Source organism: Oncorhynchus nerka, linkage group LG13 (assembly GCF_034236695.1).
Source record: "Oncorhynchus nerka isolate Pitt River linkage group LG13, Oner_Uvic_2.0, whole genome shotgun sequence".
NCBI classification, from domain to species: Eukaryota; Metazoa; Chordata; class Actinopteri; order Salmoniformes; family Salmonidae; genus Oncorhynchus; species Oncorhynchus nerka.
The window spans coordinates 62,129,357-62,151,539 of record NC_088408.1 but is presented as its reverse complement, the minus strand read 5'-3'; the positions used below and the strand labels follow the sequence as shown (position 1 = coordinate 62,151,539).

At 44.3% G+C, this 22,183-nt stretch overlaps 1 protein-coding gene across 1 annotated transcript in view; it reads left to right on the top strand.

The window, feature by feature from the left end:
• mfsd3 (major facilitator superfamily domain containing 3) overlaps nt 1–20,212 on the top strand; it is a 41,097-nt gene extending 20,885 nt beyond the window's left edge. Inside the window, exons 4-6 of the mRNA XM_029677600.2 lie at nt 7,100–7,200; nt 10,213–10,322; nt 18,691–20,212. Of these exons, the coding sequence (XP_029533460.1) occupies nt 7,100–7,200; nt 10,213–10,322; nt 18,691–18,882 (403 nt within the window). The 3' untranslated portion in view covers nt 18,883–20,212. The remainder of the gene's footprint in view (nt 1–7,099; nt 7,201–10,212; nt 10,323–18,690) is intronic.
• Nucleotides 20,213–22,183: the final 1,971 nt, after the last annotated feature.

The window sequence follows — 22,183 nt, the reverse complement described above, 5'->3', positions numbered from 1 at the left end:
ACAGATATCACATCACCTCCACTTCACACACTGGGATGTATATGTGTGTTTTAATGGAAGTGAACACAGCCCTCAGAGCTGTGTAGCCCCTCTCTCTCTCTTTCTCTCTCTGTCTCTCTGTCTCTGTGTGTGGCCCCCCCAGTGTGAGATGTGTGGTATGATAGCAGCATGGGGAGATGCTGTGTAGCCTCCAATATTTCTTAGAGAGGTAAGGAGACAGGCCCCAACAGAAACACTAGGCCCTGTAACTTCTACATCTGATAATGCAAAACCATCCACCAATAATCAACAACTTCTGTTTAGGTCAATAGAAATAGTCTTTTTTATTTTTTTATTTAAAGAGATCATAGATCAAAAACTCATAGATTTTTGTTTTTTATACTGTGCAAAATGTCACTCAGTGTAAGTTGAACTCTCTTTGACCTCATCTTTTTTTTCTCCCAATAGCCTGAAGTTCAGTCACAAGTTTGGACACACCTACTCATTCAAGGATTTATTATTATTTATTTATTTTATTTTATCTACATTGTAGAATAATAGTGAAGACATCAAAACTATGAAATAAATCAAAAATATATTTTAGATTCCTCAAAGTAGCAACCATTTGCCTTGAGTTAACTGCACCTCAGAAATTGCAGCCCAAATAAATGCTTCACAGAGTTCAAGTAACAAACACATTTCAACATGAACTATTCAGAGAAGACTGCATGAATCAGGCAGAATGCCCTGTATAGCAGTCCACATACCGCAGGACCTAAGGTTCTGATTCCACACAAGCAGATCTGACTAGACTACAAAGCTTTCCAGGATTCTGATCAAATTCCTGCAAAGAAACCACTACTAAAGGACACCAATAATAAGAAGAGACTTGCTTAGGTCAAGAAACACAAGCAAATGGACATTAGACCGGTGGAAATCTGTCCTTTGTTCTGATGAGTCCAAATGTGAGATTTTTGGTTCCAGATGTGTGGTTCCCACTGTGAAGCATGGAGGAAAGGTGTTTTGCTTTTGACACTGTCAGTGATTTATTTAGTATTCAAGGCACACTTAACCAGCATGGCTACCACATTATTCTGCAGCGATACGCCACCCCATCTGGTTTGCTCTTAGTGGGACTATCATTTGTTTTTCAAGAGGACGATGACTCAACACACCTCCAGGCTGTGTAAGGGCTATTTGACCAAGAAGGAGAATGATGGAGTGCTGCATCAGATGACCTTGCCTCCACAATCACCCGACCTCAACCCATTTGAGATGGTTTGGGATGAGTTGGATCGCGGAGTGAAGGAAAAGCAGCCAACAAGTGCTCAGCATATGTGGGAACTCCTTCAAGACTATTGGAGAAGCATTCCAGGTGAAGCTGGTTGAGAGAATGCCAAGAGTGTGCAAAGCTGTCATCAAGGCAAAAAATCTCTAAAATAAGATATATTTTGAAATGTTTAGCACTTTTTTTTGGTTACTACATTATTCCATATGTGTTATTTCATCGTTGTGATGTCTTCACTATCATTCTACATCTGGGAAGGCTTTCTACTAGATGTTGGAACATTGCTGCTGGGACTTGTTTCCATTCAGCCGCAACAGCATTAGTGAGGTCGGGCACTGATGTTGCGAGCTTGGGTCGCAGTCGGTGTTCCAATTCATCTCAAAGGTGTCCGATGGGGTTGAGGTCAGGACTCTGTGCAGGCCAGAGTTCTTCCACACTGATCTCAACAAACTATTTCTATACAGACCTCACTTTGTGCACGGGGGCATTGTCATGCTGAAAAAAGAAAGGGATTTCCCAAAACTGTTGCCACAAAGTTGGAAGCACAGAATCGTCTAGAATGTCATTGTATGCTGTAGTTTTTAAGATTTTCCTTCATTGGAACTAAAGGGCCTCCCCTGAACTATGAAAAACAGACCCAGACCAATATACCTCCTCCACCAAACTTTACAGTTGGCACTGCATTGGGGCAGATAGCGTTCTCCTGGCATCTGCCAAACCTAGATTCGTCCTTCAGACTGCCAGATGGTGAAGCGTGATTCATCACTCCAGTGAACATTGCTCCAAAGTCCAATGGCGGTAAGCTTTACACCACTCCAGCCGACAATTGGCATTGTGCATGGTGATCTTAGGCTTTTGTGCTGCTGCTTTGCCATGGAAACCAATTTCATAAAGCTCAGTTTGGAACTCGGGAGTGAGTGTTTGCAACCCAGGACTGACTATTTTTACGTGCCTCAGTACTCTGTGGTCTTGTTCTGTAAGCTTGTTTGGCCTATCACTTCGCAACTGAGCTGTTACTGCTCCTAGACATTTCCACTTCACAATAACAGCACTTACAGTTGACCGGGGCATCTCTAGCAGGGCAGAAATAGCCAAATCCACTAATTTGAAGGGTCGTCCACATACTTTTGGCCATGTGGTGTGCGTTTTGAAATAAAGCACCTGCACATCAAAGCCGGACTGAAGTCATTAAGCAGTTATCACTGTACACACAATATCACTACCGTGCCTCAGCTGTAGCGCTTTGAGTACTCCTTTCAATTGCTACTTAACCTTACAGTTTTAGCAATTACCATTCTCGGGCCGACTCTTTTCTCTGTATATATCAATGATGTTGCTCTTGCTGCGGGCGATTCCCTGATCCACCTCTACGCAGACGACACCATTCTATACACTTTCGGCCCGTCATTGGACACTGCTATCTAACCTCCAATCGAGCTTCAATGCCATACAAACACTCCTTCCGTGGCCTCCAACTGCTCTTAAACGCTAGTAAAACCAAATGCATGCTTTTCAACCGATCGCTGCCTGCACCCGCATGCCCGACTAGCATCACCACACTGGATGGTTCCGACCTTGAATATGTGGACACCTATAAGTACCTAGGTGTCTGGCTAGACTGCAAACTCTCCTTCCAGACCCATATCAAACATCTCCAATCGAAAATCAAATCAAGAGTCGGCTTTCTATTCCGCAACAAAGCCTCCTTCACTCACGCTGCCAAGCTTACCCTAGTAAAACTGACTATCCTACCGATCCTCGACTTCGGCGATGTCATCTACAAAATTGCTTCCAACACTCTTCTCAGCAAACTGGATGCAGTTTATCACAGTGCCATCCGTTTTGTCACTAAAGCACCTTATACTACCCACCACTGCGACTTGTATGCTCTAGTCGGCTGGCCCTCGCTACATATTCGTCGCCAGACCCACTGGCTCCAGGTCATCTACAAGGCCATGCTAGGCAAAGCTCCGCCTTATCTCAGCTCACTGGTCACGATGGCAACACCCATCCGTAGCACGTGCTCCAGCAGGTGTATCTCATTGATCATCCCTAAAGCCAACACCTCATTCGGCCGCCTTTCGTTCCAGTACTCTGCTGCCTGTGACTGGAACGAATTGCAAAAATCGCTGAAGTTGGAGAATTTTATCTCCCTCACCAACTTTAAACGTCAGCTATCTGAGCAGCTAACCGATTGCTGCAGCTGTACATAATCTATTGGTAAATAGCCCACCCATTTTCACCTACCTCATCCCCACAGTTTTTATTTATTTACTTTTCTGCTCTTTTGCACACCAATATCTCTACCTGTACATGATCATCTGATCATTTATCACTCCAGTGTTAATCTGCAATATTGTAATTATTCGCCTACCTCCTCATTCCTTTTGCACACATTGTATATAGACTCCCCTTTTTTTCTCTACTGTGTTATTGACTTGTTAATTGTTTACTCCATGTGTAACTCTGTGTTGTCTGTTCACACTGCTATGCTTTATCTTGGCCAGGTCGCAGTTGCAAATGAGAACCTGTTCTCAACTAGCCTACCTGGTTAAATAAAGGTGAAATAAAAAATAAATAAAAAATTACAGCGCATACAGTACCCTAACTCCTCCTGCGTTGCATAAGACCATACATCTGCCCATAGCTTCACTTTATAGCTTCCGCCCTCGGCCCATGAGATGTAATGCAATCATCTATAAATAACATTGCGTATGTATTTTCCCACACAAGGCTTTAGCGTGGATCACACGGCACCATGTCCATCTATAGCACTCACAAAGCTAGATGGGTTAATGATAATTATCAACTGGGTGGTTTGAGTCCTGAATTTTGATTGGCTGTAGGCCATGGTGTTTCAGATCGTATACCACGGGTATGACAAAACATTTCCTTTAATTACGTTATTAGTGTCCGCGTCGCGTCGTGCCTAAGAACAGCCCTTGGCTGTGGTATATTGGCCCTATACCACACCTCCTCTGGCCTTATTGCTTAATACTACCATTAGCGTCGATCTGAAATATGCCCTATATGAAGAGAATACCAATATATTGTCTTTGTATTAAGAAGTCTGCACAGCTTGCTCTGAGTTTTTTTTAACCTTTTACTACCTGTAAAATAAATCCAAATACTTTTTGTTTGAAATCTCTTTCACCAAAGTTCTCTCATATTTTTGAGGGTACTTCTTTTCTGTCTGTCTTTCTCCCTCGGTCTTTCTTTCTTGTAAAGGACTCCGGCAGAATTGTCACATTTTCACACACGGAGGTGCGTTCACCTGACACTGTACACTCAGATTCCCCAGTGATTCCCATGTCCCACACGGAGTTCACCTGATTCCCAGATCCCTATCCCTCCCCATGTCCCAACACGCACACACACACACACGGAGGTGCGTTCACCTGACACTGTACACTCATTCCAGATTCCCACAGAGTGATTCCCATCCCTCTCCCCCCCATGTCCCAACACGCACACACACATGGAGGTGCGTTCACCTGACACTGTACACTCAGTCCAGATTCCCACAGAGTGATTCCCATCCCTCTCCCCCCATGTCCCAACACGCACACACACACACACACATGGAGGTGCGTTCACCTGACACTGTACACTCAGTCCAGATTCCCACAGAGTGATTCCCATCCCTCTCCCCCCATGTCCCAACACGCGCACACACACACACACACGGAGGTGCGTTCACCTGACACTGTACACTCAGTCCAGATTCCCACAGAGTGATTCCCATCCCTCTCCCCCCATGTCCCAACACGCATACACACGCACACACATTACACAAAGCCTATCCACCAGGCCGTTTCAATGCTCTAAAAGCTCATTTGGACGCTTATCCTGAGCCCCATCAGAAACGCTTGAGTGGCCAGAGACTGACCCCCTTACACAGATCGCCATCGGCAACCTGAGAGCCTATATGGTATCGGGGCCTAGCCAGTGTGAGGTGTCAGTGGCGAGGCAGGTTCTCCTCTCTCGCCCCATCACTACGGCAACTCCCCAGAGAGCCAGATTTCAAAGAGTGTCATTGAGAAGGGAGGGAATAATGAACGAAGGGAAAGAATGTCTTTAGCATGTGAATGATAGCAGATTGTTTTTCAGGTTGGAAGGACCCTGTAGGTCCTGTAGGCTTACAGACTGAGAATGGACAGAAGGAGACAGATTCTATTTGATATACCATTTTGGGATAGTTTGTAGGTCTGTCCCTTTTTTTCTTTCTTTTTTAACATTTTGTTCCGTTACGAAGTGGTATAGAAATGTATTTAATTGTGCTTTATTCCCCCCGTTGATCTACACAAAATACTCCATGATGTCAAAGTGAAAAGGAAAATTCTACAAACGTTTACAAATTTAATAAAAATGAAATAACTGTAATATAGTATAATTATTCATACCCTTTGTTTAGGCAAGCCTAAACTAGTTCAGGAGTAACATTTTGCCTAACTAATCACATAAGTTACATGGACTCACTTTGTGTGAAATAACATGATTTTTAATGACTACCCCTTCCTCTGTCCCCCATACATACAGGACAGATTCAGCAAACAAAAAAACCAGGGAGCATATCGAAGCCTCATGAAGAAGGATAGTGATTGGTAGATGCTAGACAAAAATATGCTTGACAAAAATAATCCAAGATGGCGCTAAGCACAGGCAAGATCCTCAAGGAAAACCTACTTTTAATCAGACATTGGTAGAGGAATTACACCTTTCAGCAGGACAATAACCTATAACATAACGAATGTTCCTGAGTGGCCAAGTTACAGTTTTGACGTAAATCTGCTTGAAGATCCATGGCTTGACGTGAAAGTGACTTTCTAGCCGTGACACCCAACACCTTGACAGAGCTTGAGTTTTGTAAATAATAATAGGCTAATATTGCACAGTCCAGGTGTGGACAGCTCTTAGAGGCTTTACCCAAGAAGACTCACAGCTGTAATCACTGCCAAAGGTGATTCTAACTTGTATTGACGCAGGGGTGTGAATACTTATCTAATCAAACTATATTAGTGTTTCATTTTACCTACATTTTTACAACATGTTGGTTACAAAGTATTTTTGTAGACAAAAAAAAAAGACCATTTAAATCCATTTTAATCCCACTTTGTAATCCAAGGGGGGTGAATTCTTATGAAACCGACTGTATGCTCACATTAGCCTGAGTTCAAACTAAGCTGTGGTAAGGTCAATGTCAGATGGGTTGTATAGATTTCAGATATCAGACAGTGACACGGGCCAGGTTCGTCTGATTGACAGGGACCTTTTTGGAGAATGATTGCCACAGTGGTAATCCCTAGGTGACACACACACACAACGCACACTGCTCTAAGAGGGGGAGTGTCCTGATGGTCATTAATTCACTTCCACGCTGGAGAGGTCCTTAGGTTATTGATTACCACATGAGCCATGCCCACCGGGAGACAAAGCTCTTAGACTATCAGGGAATTGATTAGCGTCTGGCGACACGTCGTGTGTGTGCATGCGCTCACTCGTGTGAGCAACTGTAGAGGGGAAATATTGTGTTTGTTTTTGTTAGCATGCACATACTTCACAGTATTCTTTATCCGTGTGTGTGTGTGTCAAATTGCATTTGTCTCCTCTCAGCACAATTTTTAAAATCTAGAATATAATAGGGTTCTCCAGCTGTCCCCATAGGGAGACCCCTTGTTGGTTCCATGTACAACCCTTTCCACACACAAAGCCAAAAATGATTTTTTTTACCAGGAAACAAAAAGGTTTCCTCTTTGGGGACATCCAAATAACCTTTTTGGAACCTTTTTTATTTTTAAGAGTGTGACTCGTTTGTCTTGTGTGTCTCCACAGTATTGGCTCTCTGATGAGGCGGGTGTTTGTAATGCGGACGGTCAGCATGGTGTTCCAGAGCTCCCTCCTGACTGTGTTGGAACCCTCCCCACTCATGAAAGGTGAGAGAAGACCCGACCGCACTCTTGACTAGGCAGCATAGGCATCAGTTCACCCACTTAACCATGGACATACAAGTACATCATTGACTCTAACTAGCCTGTCCTTAGCCACTAATCTCGACTTACACGCGCGTCCCTAGTCCCCCTTTAGCCACATCTATTTGTCCATCCGTAGCTCGATATCTTTTTTTCCTTTTATGATGTGGGAGCAGGTGACTGTGGGACGGATGAATGAAGGCAGGCACCTCGATGTAGCCTCACTGACTCATACAGGTAGCTATGAATATTAGACCCACAGAATATACATATTAGATATTAGACCCACAGAATATACAGACCCACAGGGCTCCCAGATCGATCCGCTTTTGGACATGAAAGCTGCACTGGGTGGACTTTACCGGATACCCATACATGCGTCCACAACTGCGGCACTTCTAACCCACTGGGGTATACAGAACTGGGGACTGCGTCCAAGATGTCTGACCGTTGTTTTCAAGGTAATCTACTCACGTTCGCATATGTCGATTCATGGATGTCCAGGTTGCATCCTCTAACGCCACCATGCCCCCTGTCCCCCTGTCGAAACAAATAACACGTTGTGTCATGTGCGACCATCCACATTTAGGTCTATACATAACATTTGATACTCCATTTTTTTAATATATTCTTTTTTATTTAACCTTTTCTATAACTAGGCAAGTCAGTTAAGAACAGATTATTATTTACAATGCCGGACTATTGGGGAACAGCATGGTGTTCCAGAGCTCAAATCAAATAAAAATGTATTTGTCACATACACATGGTTAGCAGATGTTAGTGCGAGTGTAGCGAAATGCTTGTGCTTCTAGTTCCGACAATGCAGTAATAACCAACAAGTAATCTAGCTAACAATTACCAAACTACTACCTTATAGACACAAGTGTAAGGGGATAAAGAATATGTACATAAAGATATATGAATGAGTGATGGTACAGAGCGGCATAGGCAAGATACAGTAGATGGTATTGAGTGCAGTATATACATATGAGATGAGTATGTAAACAAAGTGGCATAGTTAAAGTGGCTAGTGATACATGTATTACATAAGGATGCAGTAGATGATATAGAGTACAGTATATACGTATACATATGAGATGAATAATGTAGGGTATGTAAACATTTATATTAGGTAGTAAAGTGGCTAGTGATATATTTTACATCCTTTCCCATCAATTCCCATTATTAAAGTGGCTGGAGTTGAGTCAGTGTGTTGGCAGCAGCCACTCAATGTTAGTGGTGGCTGTTTAACAGTCTGATGGCCTTGAGATAGAAGCTGTTTTTCAGTCTCTCGGTCCCAGCTTTGATGCACCTGTACTGACCTCGCCTTCTGGATGATAGTGGGGTGAACAGGCAGTGGCTCGGGTGGTTGCTGTCCTTGATGATCTTTATGGCCTTCCTGTGAGATCGGGTGGTGTAGGTGTCCTGGAGGGCAGGTAGTTTGCCCCCGGTGATGCGTTGTGCAGACCTCACTACCCTCTGAAGAGCCTTACGGTTGTGGGCGGAGCAGTTGCCGTACCAGGCGGTGATACAGCCCGACAGGATGCTCTCGATTGTGCATCTGTAGAAGTTTGTGAGTGCTTTTGGTGACAAGCCGAATTTCTTCAGCCTCCTGAGGTTGAAGAGGCGCTGCTGCGCCTTCTTCACGATGCTGTCTGTGTGGGTGGACCAATTCAGTTTGTCTGTGATGTGTACGCCGAGGAACTTAAAACTTACTACCCTCTCAACTACTGTTCCATCGATGTGGATAGGGGGGTGTTCCCTCTGCTGTTTCCTGAAGTCCACAATCATCTCCTTAGTTTTGTTGACGTTGAGTGTGAGGTTATTTTCCTGACACCACACTCCGAGGGCCCTCACCTCCTCCCTGTAGGCCGTCTCGTCGTTGTTGGTAATCAAGCCTACCACTGTTGTGTCGTCCGCAAACTTGATGATTGAGTTGGAGGCGTGCGTGGCCACGCAGTCGTGGGTGAACAGGGAGTACAGGAGAGGGCTCAGAACGCACCCTTGTGGGGCCCCAGTGTTGAGGATCAGCGGGGTGGAGATGTTGTTGCCTACCCTCACCACCTGGGGGCGGCCCGTCAGGAAGTCCAGTACCCAGTTGCACAGGGCGGGGTCGAGAACCAGGGTCTCGAGCTTGATGACGAGCTTGGAGGGCACTATGGTGTTAAATGGTGGGGGGCAGAACAACAGATTTTTACCTTGTCAGCAGGTAACCACTAGGCCACCTGCCATCCCAAAGTCCATTCAGTATGTTGCATAAGCCATGCGTGCTCCCCAGCCAAGCAGAAAGGGGTTCAAATAATTATTGTTGTCAAAAAAGAATGAAAGGCATTCACTGCTAGGATACACTAGAATATCTTTGTAGATCTACAAATCTCAGATCCCCCCCCTCTCTGCTCTCTCCGTTTTAATCTCATGCAAATGAAGGAAAGCTGAATGAAGAACAGAAGCTGTCTGTATGACCTGTTTGAACCTTTGTTGAGCTGTTCACTCTGGAAACCTCGAAGTGGAGGCCTTTGCCGCAAAATTCTTAATATTACATGAGTGCCCCCTTCTCTCACTCTGATGAGCTGAGTTTGGTGTCTCGCTCTCTGAATCTTATGAAATGGAGAAGTCTTATTCAGCAAAACTCGACATCTCTGGTGAATAATTCACCGTCAGTGGGAGCTGAGAGATGCTCTGTGTTGCCTGTGTTCTGCTCTCTTCTCCTGAGAGGGAACGACTTGATTGGGGGAACGCGAGGAGACGCCCCCCCCCCACTTCTACCTTTGTTCAGCAACAAATCAGTCTCCTCTGATGCACGTTGTGCCACAGAGCTCTCCTCACACCATCCATCCAGTAGCAATTTCTGAGCGAAAAGGGAGATTTAAATGGCGCTAACGTAGAACCGGATGTGCCGTAATGGCTCGCAGCATTGTGCTACGGTGTTCACATTGAGACGTGTCAAGTTTCTCAGGCTGTGTTTGTGCCCCTCAGGTATGGCTGTGTTGAGTTTGAGCGTTCAGCACTTCCTGGGCGGCCTCATCACCACACTCACCTTCACGACCATGATGCACTGCACACAGAGAGCGGAGGAGAGTGTACAGGTAAGAGCCACTCTCTACACACCTGTCAATACAGTACCTACAGTGCCTTCAGAAAGTATTCATCATACCCCTTGACTTATTCCACAGTTTGTTGTTAGATTGAATTCAAAATGGATAGGTAAAAATATATATATAATCTATTCAATCTACACACAATAACCCATGACAAAGTATAAACAAGTTTTTATTTGTTTTTTTGCAAATTTATTGAAAATGTAATACAGAAATATCTCATTTACATAAGTATTCACATCCCTGAGTCAAAACATGTTAGAATTACCTTTGGCAGCGATTACAGCTGTGAGTCTTTCTGGGTAAATCTCTTAAAAGAGATTTTCTAACCTGGATTGTACAATACAGTAATTTCACATCAAGTTAGTTGTTGATCACTGCTAGACAGCCATTTTCATATCTTGCCATAGATTTTCAAGACAATTTTTAAGTCAAAACTATAACTAGGCCACTCCGGAACATTCAATGTCATCTTGGTAAGCAACTCCAGTGTATATTTGGCCTTGTGTTTTGGGTTATTGTCCTGTTGAAAGGTAATTTTGTCTTCCAGTGTCTGTTGGAAAGCCAACTGAACCAGGTTTTCCTCTAGGATTTTTGCCTGTGCTTGGCGGTTTCCTTTTATCCTTGCCGATGACAACCATACCCATAACATGATGCAGCCCCCACCATGCTTGAAAATATGAAGAGTTGTACTCGGTGATTAGTTCTGTTGGATTTGCCCCAAACATAATGCTTTGTATTCAGGACATAAAATTTATTTTGTTGCCACATTTTCTGCAGTTTTACTTTAGTGCCTTATTGCAAACGGGATGCATATTTTGGAATATTTTTATTCTGTACAGGCTTCCTTCTTTTCACACTGTTATTTAGGTTAGTATTGTGGAGTAACAACAATGTTGTTGATCCAGCCTCAGTTTTCTCCTATCACAGACATTAAACTCTGTAATTGTATTAAAGTTACCATTGGCCTCATGATGAAATCCCGGAGTGGTTTCCTTCCTCTCTGGCAACTGAGTTAGGAAGGACGCCTGCATCTTTGTAGAGACTGGGTGTATTGAGACACCATCCAAAGTGTAATAACTTCACCATGCTCAAAGGGATATTCAATGTCTGCTTTTTATTTTTACCCATCTACCAATAGGTGCCTTTCTTTGTGAGGCATTGGAAATCTTCCTGGTCTTTGTGGTTGAATCGGTGTTTGAAATTCATTGCTCGACTGAGGGACATAGCAGACACAGTGCATTCGGAAAGTATTCAGACCCCTTGACTTCCACATTTTGTTACGTTACAGCCTTTTTCTAAAATGGAATACATAAAAAAAAATCCTCATCAATCTACACACAATACCCCATAATAACAAAGCGAAAACAGGTTTTTAGAGATGTTAGCAAATGTATTAAAAACAGATACCTTATTTTTTAAAGTATTCAGACCCTTTGCTTTGAGACATTGAACATCCTTGATGTTTCTACAATTGGATTGGAGTCCACCTGTGGTCAATTCAATTGATTGGACATGATTTCGAAAGACATCTACCTGTCTATGTAAGGCCCCACAGTGGACAGTGCATGTCAGAGCGAAAACCAAGCTGTGAGGTCGAAGAAATTCTCTGAGACAGGATTGTATCATGGCACAGATCTAGGGAAGGGTACAAAACATGTCTGCAGCATTGAAAGTCCCCAAGAACACAGTGGCTTCCATAATCCTTAAATGGAAGAAGTTTGGAACCACCAAGACTTTTCCTAGAGCTGGCTGCCCAGCCAAACTGAGCAATCGTGGCAGAAGGGCCTTGGTCAGGGAGGTGACCAGAAACCTTCCAGAAGGACAACCATCTCTGTAGCAGTCCACCAATCAGGCCTTTATGGTATGGTGGCCAGACAGAAGCCACTCCTCAATAAAAGGCACATGACAGCCCGCTTGGATTTAGCCAAAGAGCACCTAAAGGATTCTCAGACCATGAGAAACAAGATTCTCTGGTCTGATGAAACCAAGATTGAACTCTTTGGACTGAATGCCAAGCGTCACGTCTGGAGGAAACCATGCACTGCTCATCACCTGGCCAATACCGTCCTTACAGTGAAGCATGGACTGGGAGACTAGTCAGGATCAAGGGAATGATGAACGGAGCAAAGTACAGAGGTCCTTGATGAAAACCTGCTCCAGAGCGCTCAGGATCTCATACTGGGGCGAAGGTTAACCTTCCAACAGGACAACGACCCAAAGCACCGAACCAAGACAATGCAGGAGTGGCTTTGGGACATGTCTCTGAATGTCCTTGAGTGGCCCAGCCAAAGCCTGGACTTGAACGCGATCAAACATCTCTGGAGAGACTTAAAATAGCTGTGCAGCGACGCTCCCCATCCAACCTGAGAGAGCTTGAAAGGATCTGCAGAGAAGAATGGGAGAAACTCCCGAAATACACGTGTGCCACGTTTGTAGCGTCATACCCAAGAAGACTCAAGGCACTAATCACTGCCAAAGATGCTTCAACAAAGTACTGAGTAAAGGGTCTGAATACTTATGTAAATTTAATATTTGTTGTACATTTACAAATATTTCTTAAACAGGTTTTGCTTTGTCATTATGGAGTATTGTGTGTAGATTCATAAGGGTGAATTTTAAAAATAATCCATTTTAGAATAAGGCTGTCACGTAACAAAATGTGAAAAAAGTAAACGGGTCTGAATGCTTTCCCGAATGCACTGTAATTTTCTCCTGAATGTATTTAGGATTGCCATAACAAAGGATTTGAATACTTCTTGACTCAAGACATTTCAGCTTTTTTTATATATATATATTTGTAAGAAATGCCTAAACACTTTGACATTGTCCGGTATTGTGTGTAGACCAGTGGCACAAAATCGCAATGTAATCCATTTAATCCGAACCAAAACATTGTCTAGATAGAAAGTTGCTTAACATGTAGTAGGGACGTCAAAGGTTCTGGCTGCTGCACAGATCCTATGGATGCCCTAGTCTAGAGCGCCTGGTTTAGTTGTGAGTATTTTTTTTTCTCTCAATTGTTAAACTAGTGAGAAATATTTGATCAGTGAACAAATGTGAATTTGCTTCATTTACGATCTTAAATTAAGACATTGAAATATTTTGCCATGTCTAATTAATGTAAATGACGCTGCTTTCCATGTGGACAGTATGTGTTACTACATTACACAAGCTGACGTCTTAACCACATCCTTTTTACCTCAGATTGGTAATGTTAGTATAAAAGTTTATAGTCAGCACGATGACACAAGTTCCGTAGCTTAAAACAGACAGATCTTTGGTTTTGTAATGCTGATTTCTGTCATATTAGCTGGGGGTCGCAGGACTTTTCCTTTTCTTTCACAAACGGTACGTGTAATTTGTTTTGTTTTTTGTGTGGTTTTTTTTACCCCTTTTTCTCCCCAATTTCGTGGTATCCAATTGTTGTAGTAGCTACTATCTTGTCTCATCGCTACAACTCCAGTACGGGCTCGGGAGAGACGAAGGTTGATAGTCATGCTTCCTCCGATACACAACCCAACCAAGCCGCACTGCTTCTTAACACAGCGCGCATCCAACCCGGAAGCCAGCTGCACCAATGTGTCGGAGCAAACACCGTGCACCTGGCCACCTTGGCTAGCGCACACTGCGCCCAGCCCGCCACAGGAGTCGCTGGTGCGCGATGAGACAAGGACACCCCTACCGACCAAGCCCTCCCTAACCCGAGCGACGCTAGGCCAATTGTGCATCGCCCCACGGACCTCCCGGTCGCGGCCGGTTACGACAGAGCATGGGCGCGAACCCAGGGACTCTGATGGCACAGCTGGCGCTGCAGTACAGCGCCCTTAACCACTCTGCCACCCGGGAGGCCCCCCGGTACGTGTCATTTGGGACGATCTCTCTATAAAAGTCGCTGACCACACACCAATAAGCGGACTTGACAGTTAAACTCTCACTTAAATAGGAGCCAACCGTTGACACTGGTGATATCCTATGGCTATTTCAGCCACACCCGTTGCTGACAGGTATATAAAATTGAACACACAGCCATACAAATCTCCATAGACAAACATTGGCATTAGAATGGCCTTACTGAAGAGCTCAGTGACTTTCAATGTGGCACCGTAATAGGATGCTACCTTTCCAACAGGTCAGTTTGTCAAATTTCTGCCCTGCTAGAGCTGCCCCGGTCAAATGTAAGTGCTGTTATTGTGAAGTGGAAACATCTAGGAGCAACAACCGTACAGCTGCGAAGTGATATGCCACACAAGCTCACAGAACGGGTCCACCGAGTACTGAAACACGTGTAACAATCGTCTGTCCTCGGTTGCAACACTCACTACAGAGTTCCAAACTGTCTCGAGAAGCAACGTCAGCACAAGAACTGTTCGGCGGGAGCTTCATGAAATGGGTTTCCATGGCCGAGCAGCCGCACACAAGCCTAAGATCACCATGCGCAATGCCAAGCGACGCTGGAGTGGTGTAAAGCTTGCCGCCATTGGACTCTGGAGCAGTGGAAATGCGTTCTCTTGTGATGAATCACGCTTCACCATCTGGCAGTCTGATGGACTAATCTGGGTTCTGGTGGATGCCACAGAACAAGATCTGCCCCAATGCGTAGTGCCAACTGTAAAGTTTGGTGGAGGAGGAATAATGCTCTGGGACTGCTTTTCATGATTCTGGCTAGGCCCCTTAGTTCCAGTGAAGGAAAATCTTAACGCTACAGCATACAATGACATTCTCGAAGATTCTGTGCTTACAACTTTGTGGCAACAGTTTGGGGAAGGACCTTTCTTGTTTCAGCATGACAATACTCCCATGTGCAAGGTTCATACAGAAATGGTTGGTCGAGATCGGTGTGGAAGAACTTGACTGGCCTGCACAGAGCCCTGACCTCCACCCCATCAAACACCTTTCGGATGAATTGGAACGCCGACTGCGAACCAAGCATAATGTTCTTGTGGCTATATAGAAGCAAGTCCCCGCAGCAGTTTTCCAACATCTAGTGGAAAGCCTTCCCAGACGAGTGGAGGCTGTTATAGCAACAAAGGGGGGACCAACTCCATATTAATGCCAATGATTTTGCAATGAGATGTTCGACAAGCAAGTGTCTACATGCTTTTGGTCATATAGTGTACCAGAAATAACCAAAACAGGTTTGCTCTGCCTATTTTTAGTTGCCTTGCTTGGTAGATTGCTATTTTTAAACTCAAGTTTTTTTGGGGGGGGGGGGGGGGTGAAAAGATGGAGCAGGTAGCTATGCTATTTGGACCAGGCTGCTGCGATGTCAAGCAGACTTAGACTGTCGTTTTTGTGTTTATACTTTTTCATAACGACAAGGACGAGTTTGGTGTTGGACAACAATAGAATATTCATGCTTTAGTCCTTGCCAAAGCTGGTCTAGATGAAAGGCGACATTTTCACAGAGGCGTAGGTGGAATCTTTAAAGAAAATACATAAAAGTTCCAGAAATGAATGTAACGCGTTTGTTCCCAGCTACACCGTTCAGATGTAAAGAAAAGTAACACCTAGAACATCATTTCCCATGGCCAAGTCAGGTCCTAGGTGTGAGAAACAAATTATATTCAGCTTGACATCATGTTTTAATACATAAAGATATTCTCATGGAATTTTTAAATGTCGTAGGGATGCATTTGCTCCATTGTTTACATTTTTGTTAGTGCCCCACATTTTGAAGGTCATGCACACATTTACAGAGTGGAGCTCTCAGCCATTTACCTCAGCTTGGAGGAAAGGCTTCTACCTAAGAAGACGAGGGTTTGTCCGAACCCCGTCGCGGCCACAGGGGTGCTCTGTTATGTAAGCCATCGAAACAAACTCCTGGCTGTGAACAAACGCAACAAAGAGACCAGGCTAACCTGCTCTGTTCTGTTCCCTCTCTGCTTTCCCCACTGTTCTCTTTTTTAAAGTGCTCCTTCTATGGAGTTAGGTCACATCCTGTGGTGTCAACAGGCAGGACAGGTAGCCCTCCTCAAAGCAACAACACCCACCTGTCATCTGGGAGTGACAAGCCCTTTTCTTTTTCACTCCCTCTCTCCCTTTTTCTGTCTTTCTCATTCTCTCCTTTTTCCATCTCTCTCTCTCCCCCTCTTCTTTGACATAACTTTTTTTTTGTCCCACTCAAACTGGGCCATCGCTGCCTGGAGGTGATCCGTTTGCAGCCTCTCAAACATCACTCAATCAATTCTGAAGGTGATGAGTTGCCTCGGTTCTACCAAGGAGTCGGCGACTAGGAAAGCTACACCAAGGAGGATACAGGGCTGTGTCTGAGCAATTAAGGAAGAAAAAGCTAATGAAACAAAGCTCATCACAAATCCTTGATGATAAAGGCAGGCGATAACCTCCGGGGTTAATTTGAAATGTTCTCATGACACATATAGCTGCCTGTTATTTTAAGGTCATATCCAGTGACGGAAAGCTGATACCATGAGTGCTTGTCAAGGGCCCAGGAGAGAGAAACGGAATCCCTTAAACAAGTTCGCTCGAATAAAAGCACTTCACTTAACTCGGGTCTACAGGCGCTCCGGCTGTGTGAACCCGGTTCAACCCAGCACTGGACTCTACTGAGACCCAGCAAAGATGCCTGGGAAATGTCTCCTTTACAGCTCGCCCATTTTGCCACCAGTGACATTTGTCCGAGTCGGGTAACTGGCTAAGTTTCTCATAGCCACACAGGAGCTATATTACACAGCGTCAAAGGCACAACGAACTAAGGCCTTTTCACCGCACAAAGTTTTAATAATCTAAGTCATCTGCTCACCGTAATCATTCAACAATGTTTTCCACGGGAACCTACTCCTCTTATTGAGTTAGGTTCCTTTTACTTTGATCATGTGGATTTAGGCGTAGCCAGCACTGCATGCCACAGCAGATGCTTTAGTGTTTTGTGCTGAAATAAATCAATTTTGTTAAGTGGTTAGTAGTTTGCATAGTTTTGTTTGTGGAGGTGGTTTAAGGCCAGGCACCACACTCGTAGGGTACTTGTTTACCCTTAATGATATCACAATCAACTTTTACCGGTTGAATGTACAAACACCAATACTTTTTTTGTATTTGCATTTTTTCTGAAATATTTTATTAAGATATGCAAATGAGGCAATGTCTCATTAAATATGCACATATTTGCATATCGCGCAAAAACATCTGGACACTGGATGAAGTATGCCTAAATATTTTTGTTTCATTCTGTTAACACTCCAGGACCTGACCTGTCCATAAATACTTTTTTCATCTTTCTATCTGTTTAATGCTGAAGTGCATTTTGTCAAAGAAAATGTTATCTAGAATAAAAAATGGACCAAATATCAACAATTACTGAGAATATATCTAAGGATAACCACACTAAATGTGGTGAATGCAGATGTATCTGAGAAAATTGTCTTTGTATGCGAAAAGAGTCTGACTTTTGGGAGAAATTACACTGAATTTACTGAATTTATATTGTAGTACACACTCTTATCCAGAGCGACTTACAGGAGTAATTAGGGTTTAAGTGCCTTGCTCAAGATTTTTCACCTAGTCTGCTAGGTATTCGAACCATCAACCTTTTGGTTACTGGCCCAATGCTCTTAAACTCTAGACTACCAAACACCATACAGCTATTTAGACCCAATCACCACCATCTCCAAGTAAGTTGCTAAAGATAGTCCAGTTTCTGACATTCTCAATGAAATGGGCTTTTTAAATTGTGTAATTTAATGTAGTAAGCTTTGCAATTGTTGCTGTATGTCCACTTTTAAAGTGGTTAAAATTCTTTCTTTTTTTTACACTTTTTGAAAATACTAATAATGGTTTGAAATACCAACATTGGCACACTTGAAGTCTGTATGTCTGTTGGCGTAAACACCGTGTGTAGGTGTCAGTAGAGGGTGGAGACCCACGAATCTGCGTTAGTGGGCCTGAGAGGTAGAGTTTGGGATGTTAGGTTATCTGTGTTGGTCTTGTCTCTCTCTCTTGCTCTTTCTCTCACTATTTCTCTCTCTTTCTCCTCTCTCCCTCTAAGAGCCTGCAGGCCTGGACCAGATACCCCTCACCAGCTGGCCTCCATCCACACATTGGAGACACAAATCTCAAGCTTTATCATTCTGGCTCCCTCTTCAATTCTTCTTTTGGTTCCTTTCTTCTTCTGTAGTATTTCCTTCATTTTCTCTGTCTCCTGTCCCTCCTCCTTTTTTTTGTGGGAGTTTGTCTCCCCACTGATTTTTCTTGCAAACACCAGTTAAAAGACAAGCGATGACCACATACCCGAGACAGAAATGTCACCCGAGTCCAGTTTTTTTTTTTTTCTCTCTCTCTCTCTGCCCTCGTCCCTACTTAACCCTCTCCTCTCTCCCCTCTCCTCTTCTCCCTACAGGCCACCCACTACAGTTTCTTGTCCACCCTGGAGGTACTGGGGAAGCTGATGTTCAGTGCCCTGGCGGGGGGTCTGGTGGACTGGGTGGGTTATCCCACCGCCTTCCTCCTCTTCCTGGTTCTCTCGGCCGGTACAGCCCTCCACGTCTGGAGGGCCACGGATACCGGGGCCCTCAGGGAACAGCTGAAATAACAGCCCAAGCTCTTCCCCAACAGCTCAACCATCCCTTATGTAACTGCTTTAGCACCCCCCCATCCAAACCAGCGATGATCCATGCCAACACAATCCCTCTCACTCAGTGGTCCCCAACCCCCTGGTCTTTGAGAGTAATACTGTGTGCATGCAGTTTTTAATTGCCCAGTGCTAACATGTCTGATCAAGCTATTCGAGGTGTCGATGATCAGTTGAGTCGTTTAACAAGGTGGTTGTGGGGTTGGAGATTTTTCCAGGACACCGATGAGTAGTTGTATGGAGTTGGAGGATTGGATCAGTAGCATAAGGGATAGGGAGAACAATATAGGGGAAAGCTGTTCAGGGGTTATTGGAGGACATACCATCTGAGCCATTTTCATATATGCCAAGCCACCAATAAAACTTAAGCCAGCAGTAATACTTATCCAGGGATGAACCAGCGATGAAGGTTCTATATGTCTTATCAGTTTGCCATTGCACTAGTTCTGTGGCGACGTTTACCAATCCCTACTACCTCTGTTTAACACTGTAAGACATGCAGAAGCCTAGTGAGCTGTATAGTACAACATTTGCTAGCTCGAGTACGATTTTGATTAGAGATAGCTTAAACCATTACACAGCGTCATCTAGTCTAGGTTTGTTAGCGCAATTAGGGAACTAAAGCCTTACATAATGCATGGTGGCAAGTTATCAAGGATTGGATGGATTCTTTTTTTTTTTTTTTTATGGATTCAGGTATTGTTTTTATGGATTCTGGAGGGGGGAAAAACACTTATTTTTTTATGTTACATAGACTACTGCTGCTTGTTTTTCAACTACCTGCTGATAGTACTTGTTTCTGTTATGTGTAAAGTCATAAAAAATTACACACCTTATCGAATCACTTTTTAGTGGGCTTGAAACATACACCTGCTGAAGCAACTTACATTGTGGTGCCTGCTTTTTGTTTACGAACGGTTCATTGGACTGGCGAGAGGCATCTACTGGGAAAGCAACGCAAATACTCAGCCAATGCCTCACACCGATCGAATCGCCGTCTGTCTTTTGATGAACATATCTCTCATTGTGATGGCTGAATGATAAATAACAGATAGTCACAGGGATGAGGGGTCAGGGAGGTGTGACACGGGGCCTAGGCAGTTTCAGATGGGGACAGCCATGGGGACATAGAACCAGAGCAGCCATGTTATGAATTGGCATGAATAGCGATGGTCACTGTGACCAATGCAGCCAAGCCCACTCTAATGTAAAGCATTTGTTGCAAAGCACACCCCCGTCTCTGACACGTGCTGAGAGACTTGCACAAAAATAAAGCTGCTACCCAAATGTCTACGTGCCGCCGTGTATGTCTGCTTGTCACTGTAGTAATGTCATATCCTTTAAAAAAAAAAATCTACCTGAACCTACCCATTTTTAATACCATTACTTTGGCATCAGTCTAAAAATAAATCACAGTCAATGCCTGTAAACTGTAAATATGGAAGCATAACATTAAAGGTAGACTATGCCGTTTAGATGAGCGCGATGTGCATGGGTGTGCTTCACGCTGCTACAACGTAGCTGTGGGGCCAAAACAGCTGCGGCGCTTAGCTCTGCTTCAACATTCTTAGTTGTTGGGGAAATTGACACTGTTACTTCGCGCGTGCGGCGTCGCCTCGCCGAGTCTAGCTTTAATATCAACGTAACGCCGGTATATCATACCCATTTATATCCAGTGACTGAATGGGATTTAGGCTAACCATTTCACCATGCCAAATCTTGGGACACAATTATGAATTCCTCACACACGCCTCCCATATATCCACCCTATATCACTTTGGATCACAATCTCATTACATCTGGGCCCTCTTGATAACCATAGCTCTGGTGTGTGTGTGTGTGTTCCGAGAGAGAGAGACCCCATCGTCTCCCATTAGCACATCTGCCCTAAGGGTGAATCCTCCGCCAAGTCAACCTGCATCTCTCTCCTCCTATACCGCTCCCCTTGTTTCATGAAAAACACTCATCACATTCTAGCTACAGCATTGATATTTCTCAGAAAGCACAGGTGGTATAGACATTCTCAACCCACATTGATTCTGTTGGGCTCTCGCTGTCGAAGAAAAAAAACACAGGTGTTGAGAACAAGAACTAAGCGAATGACCATCTAAACAAAAGACCCTTTTAAATTCAAACTCAACTTTGAGCGATGGTATCACTACATGTGCCGTGTTCAGGTTTCCTGCAGGATTACCACACTGTTGGAGCATTACAATGCCTAATTTGGCTGTTTCAAACCAGTTGTAATCCTTGTATTTCCTACAGGTGTTATTTACCAGATATGGGGGGGAACCCAACACTTGTCTGCCTCTGCATTGTTGGTAAGCAGGCAGAAAGTCCAGACAAAACAGTCCTACCAGCCAAGAAATGTTGTTTCCTTGCCAGCTAAAAGGGCATAACACGATCAAATATTAGATTCTCTGGGAAGTATTGAAACTGAAACGGATACATCAAAGTTGCACAACACAAAGACACGACTCACAGACGCTTATTCATTCGACTCCCTTGAGCTTTATCAATGTGAGGCTGAGTTTCCTGATGAATCACTTCAGTTCAATCACTCGTGCAAATGCAGCTAACCCCTTCAAATTCCTGGTGTGTCTTCGTAGAGCCGTGGAGCTGCTACCGCGCTGGCTGATGGACAGACATGTAATCATGACATTGTCAGGGAGGGCTTTTCACAACACACCCTAAACACCGTGGCGTGGTGCAGTTAACCCTCAGCCAACGTGTCATGGCAGGTTGTCTATAAGACGCAGAGAGGGTGAAGGGATGGAGTAGCAGAGGGAAGAGGCGGGTGGGGGTTTGGGAGAGTGGAGCAGTGGGTTGAAACATGGGGCGTCTTCTGCCATGGCCCTAATGGCTCAAACGAGGCTGTGAGCGAAGTGGGGTGAGGCCAGGGATGGGGGCGAGAGGGACCCGCGACCCACAGTGAAGTGACTCAACCACAACAGCATATGAGCTGGCAGCTTGTCACATCTCCACCCATCAGAAAGGACTCTATAGGCCCCTCTTTATTGGATTTGTCCCTACAGACCAGCTTCCATCACTTTTTACAGTAGTACTTCACTATACGTACTAGCTCCCAGTACTGAACACATCACCATAGACCAAGCATGTCTCCCTTTTGTATTGTTTCGTAAGTGCATTGGTGGAATCACGAGTCGCACACTTGAAGGTATGGTGCTATCGCCGACACACTGCTATATTTTGTCTCTCAATGGGATATTCATGCAGATTAGAGTCAGCCTCTAATAACAGT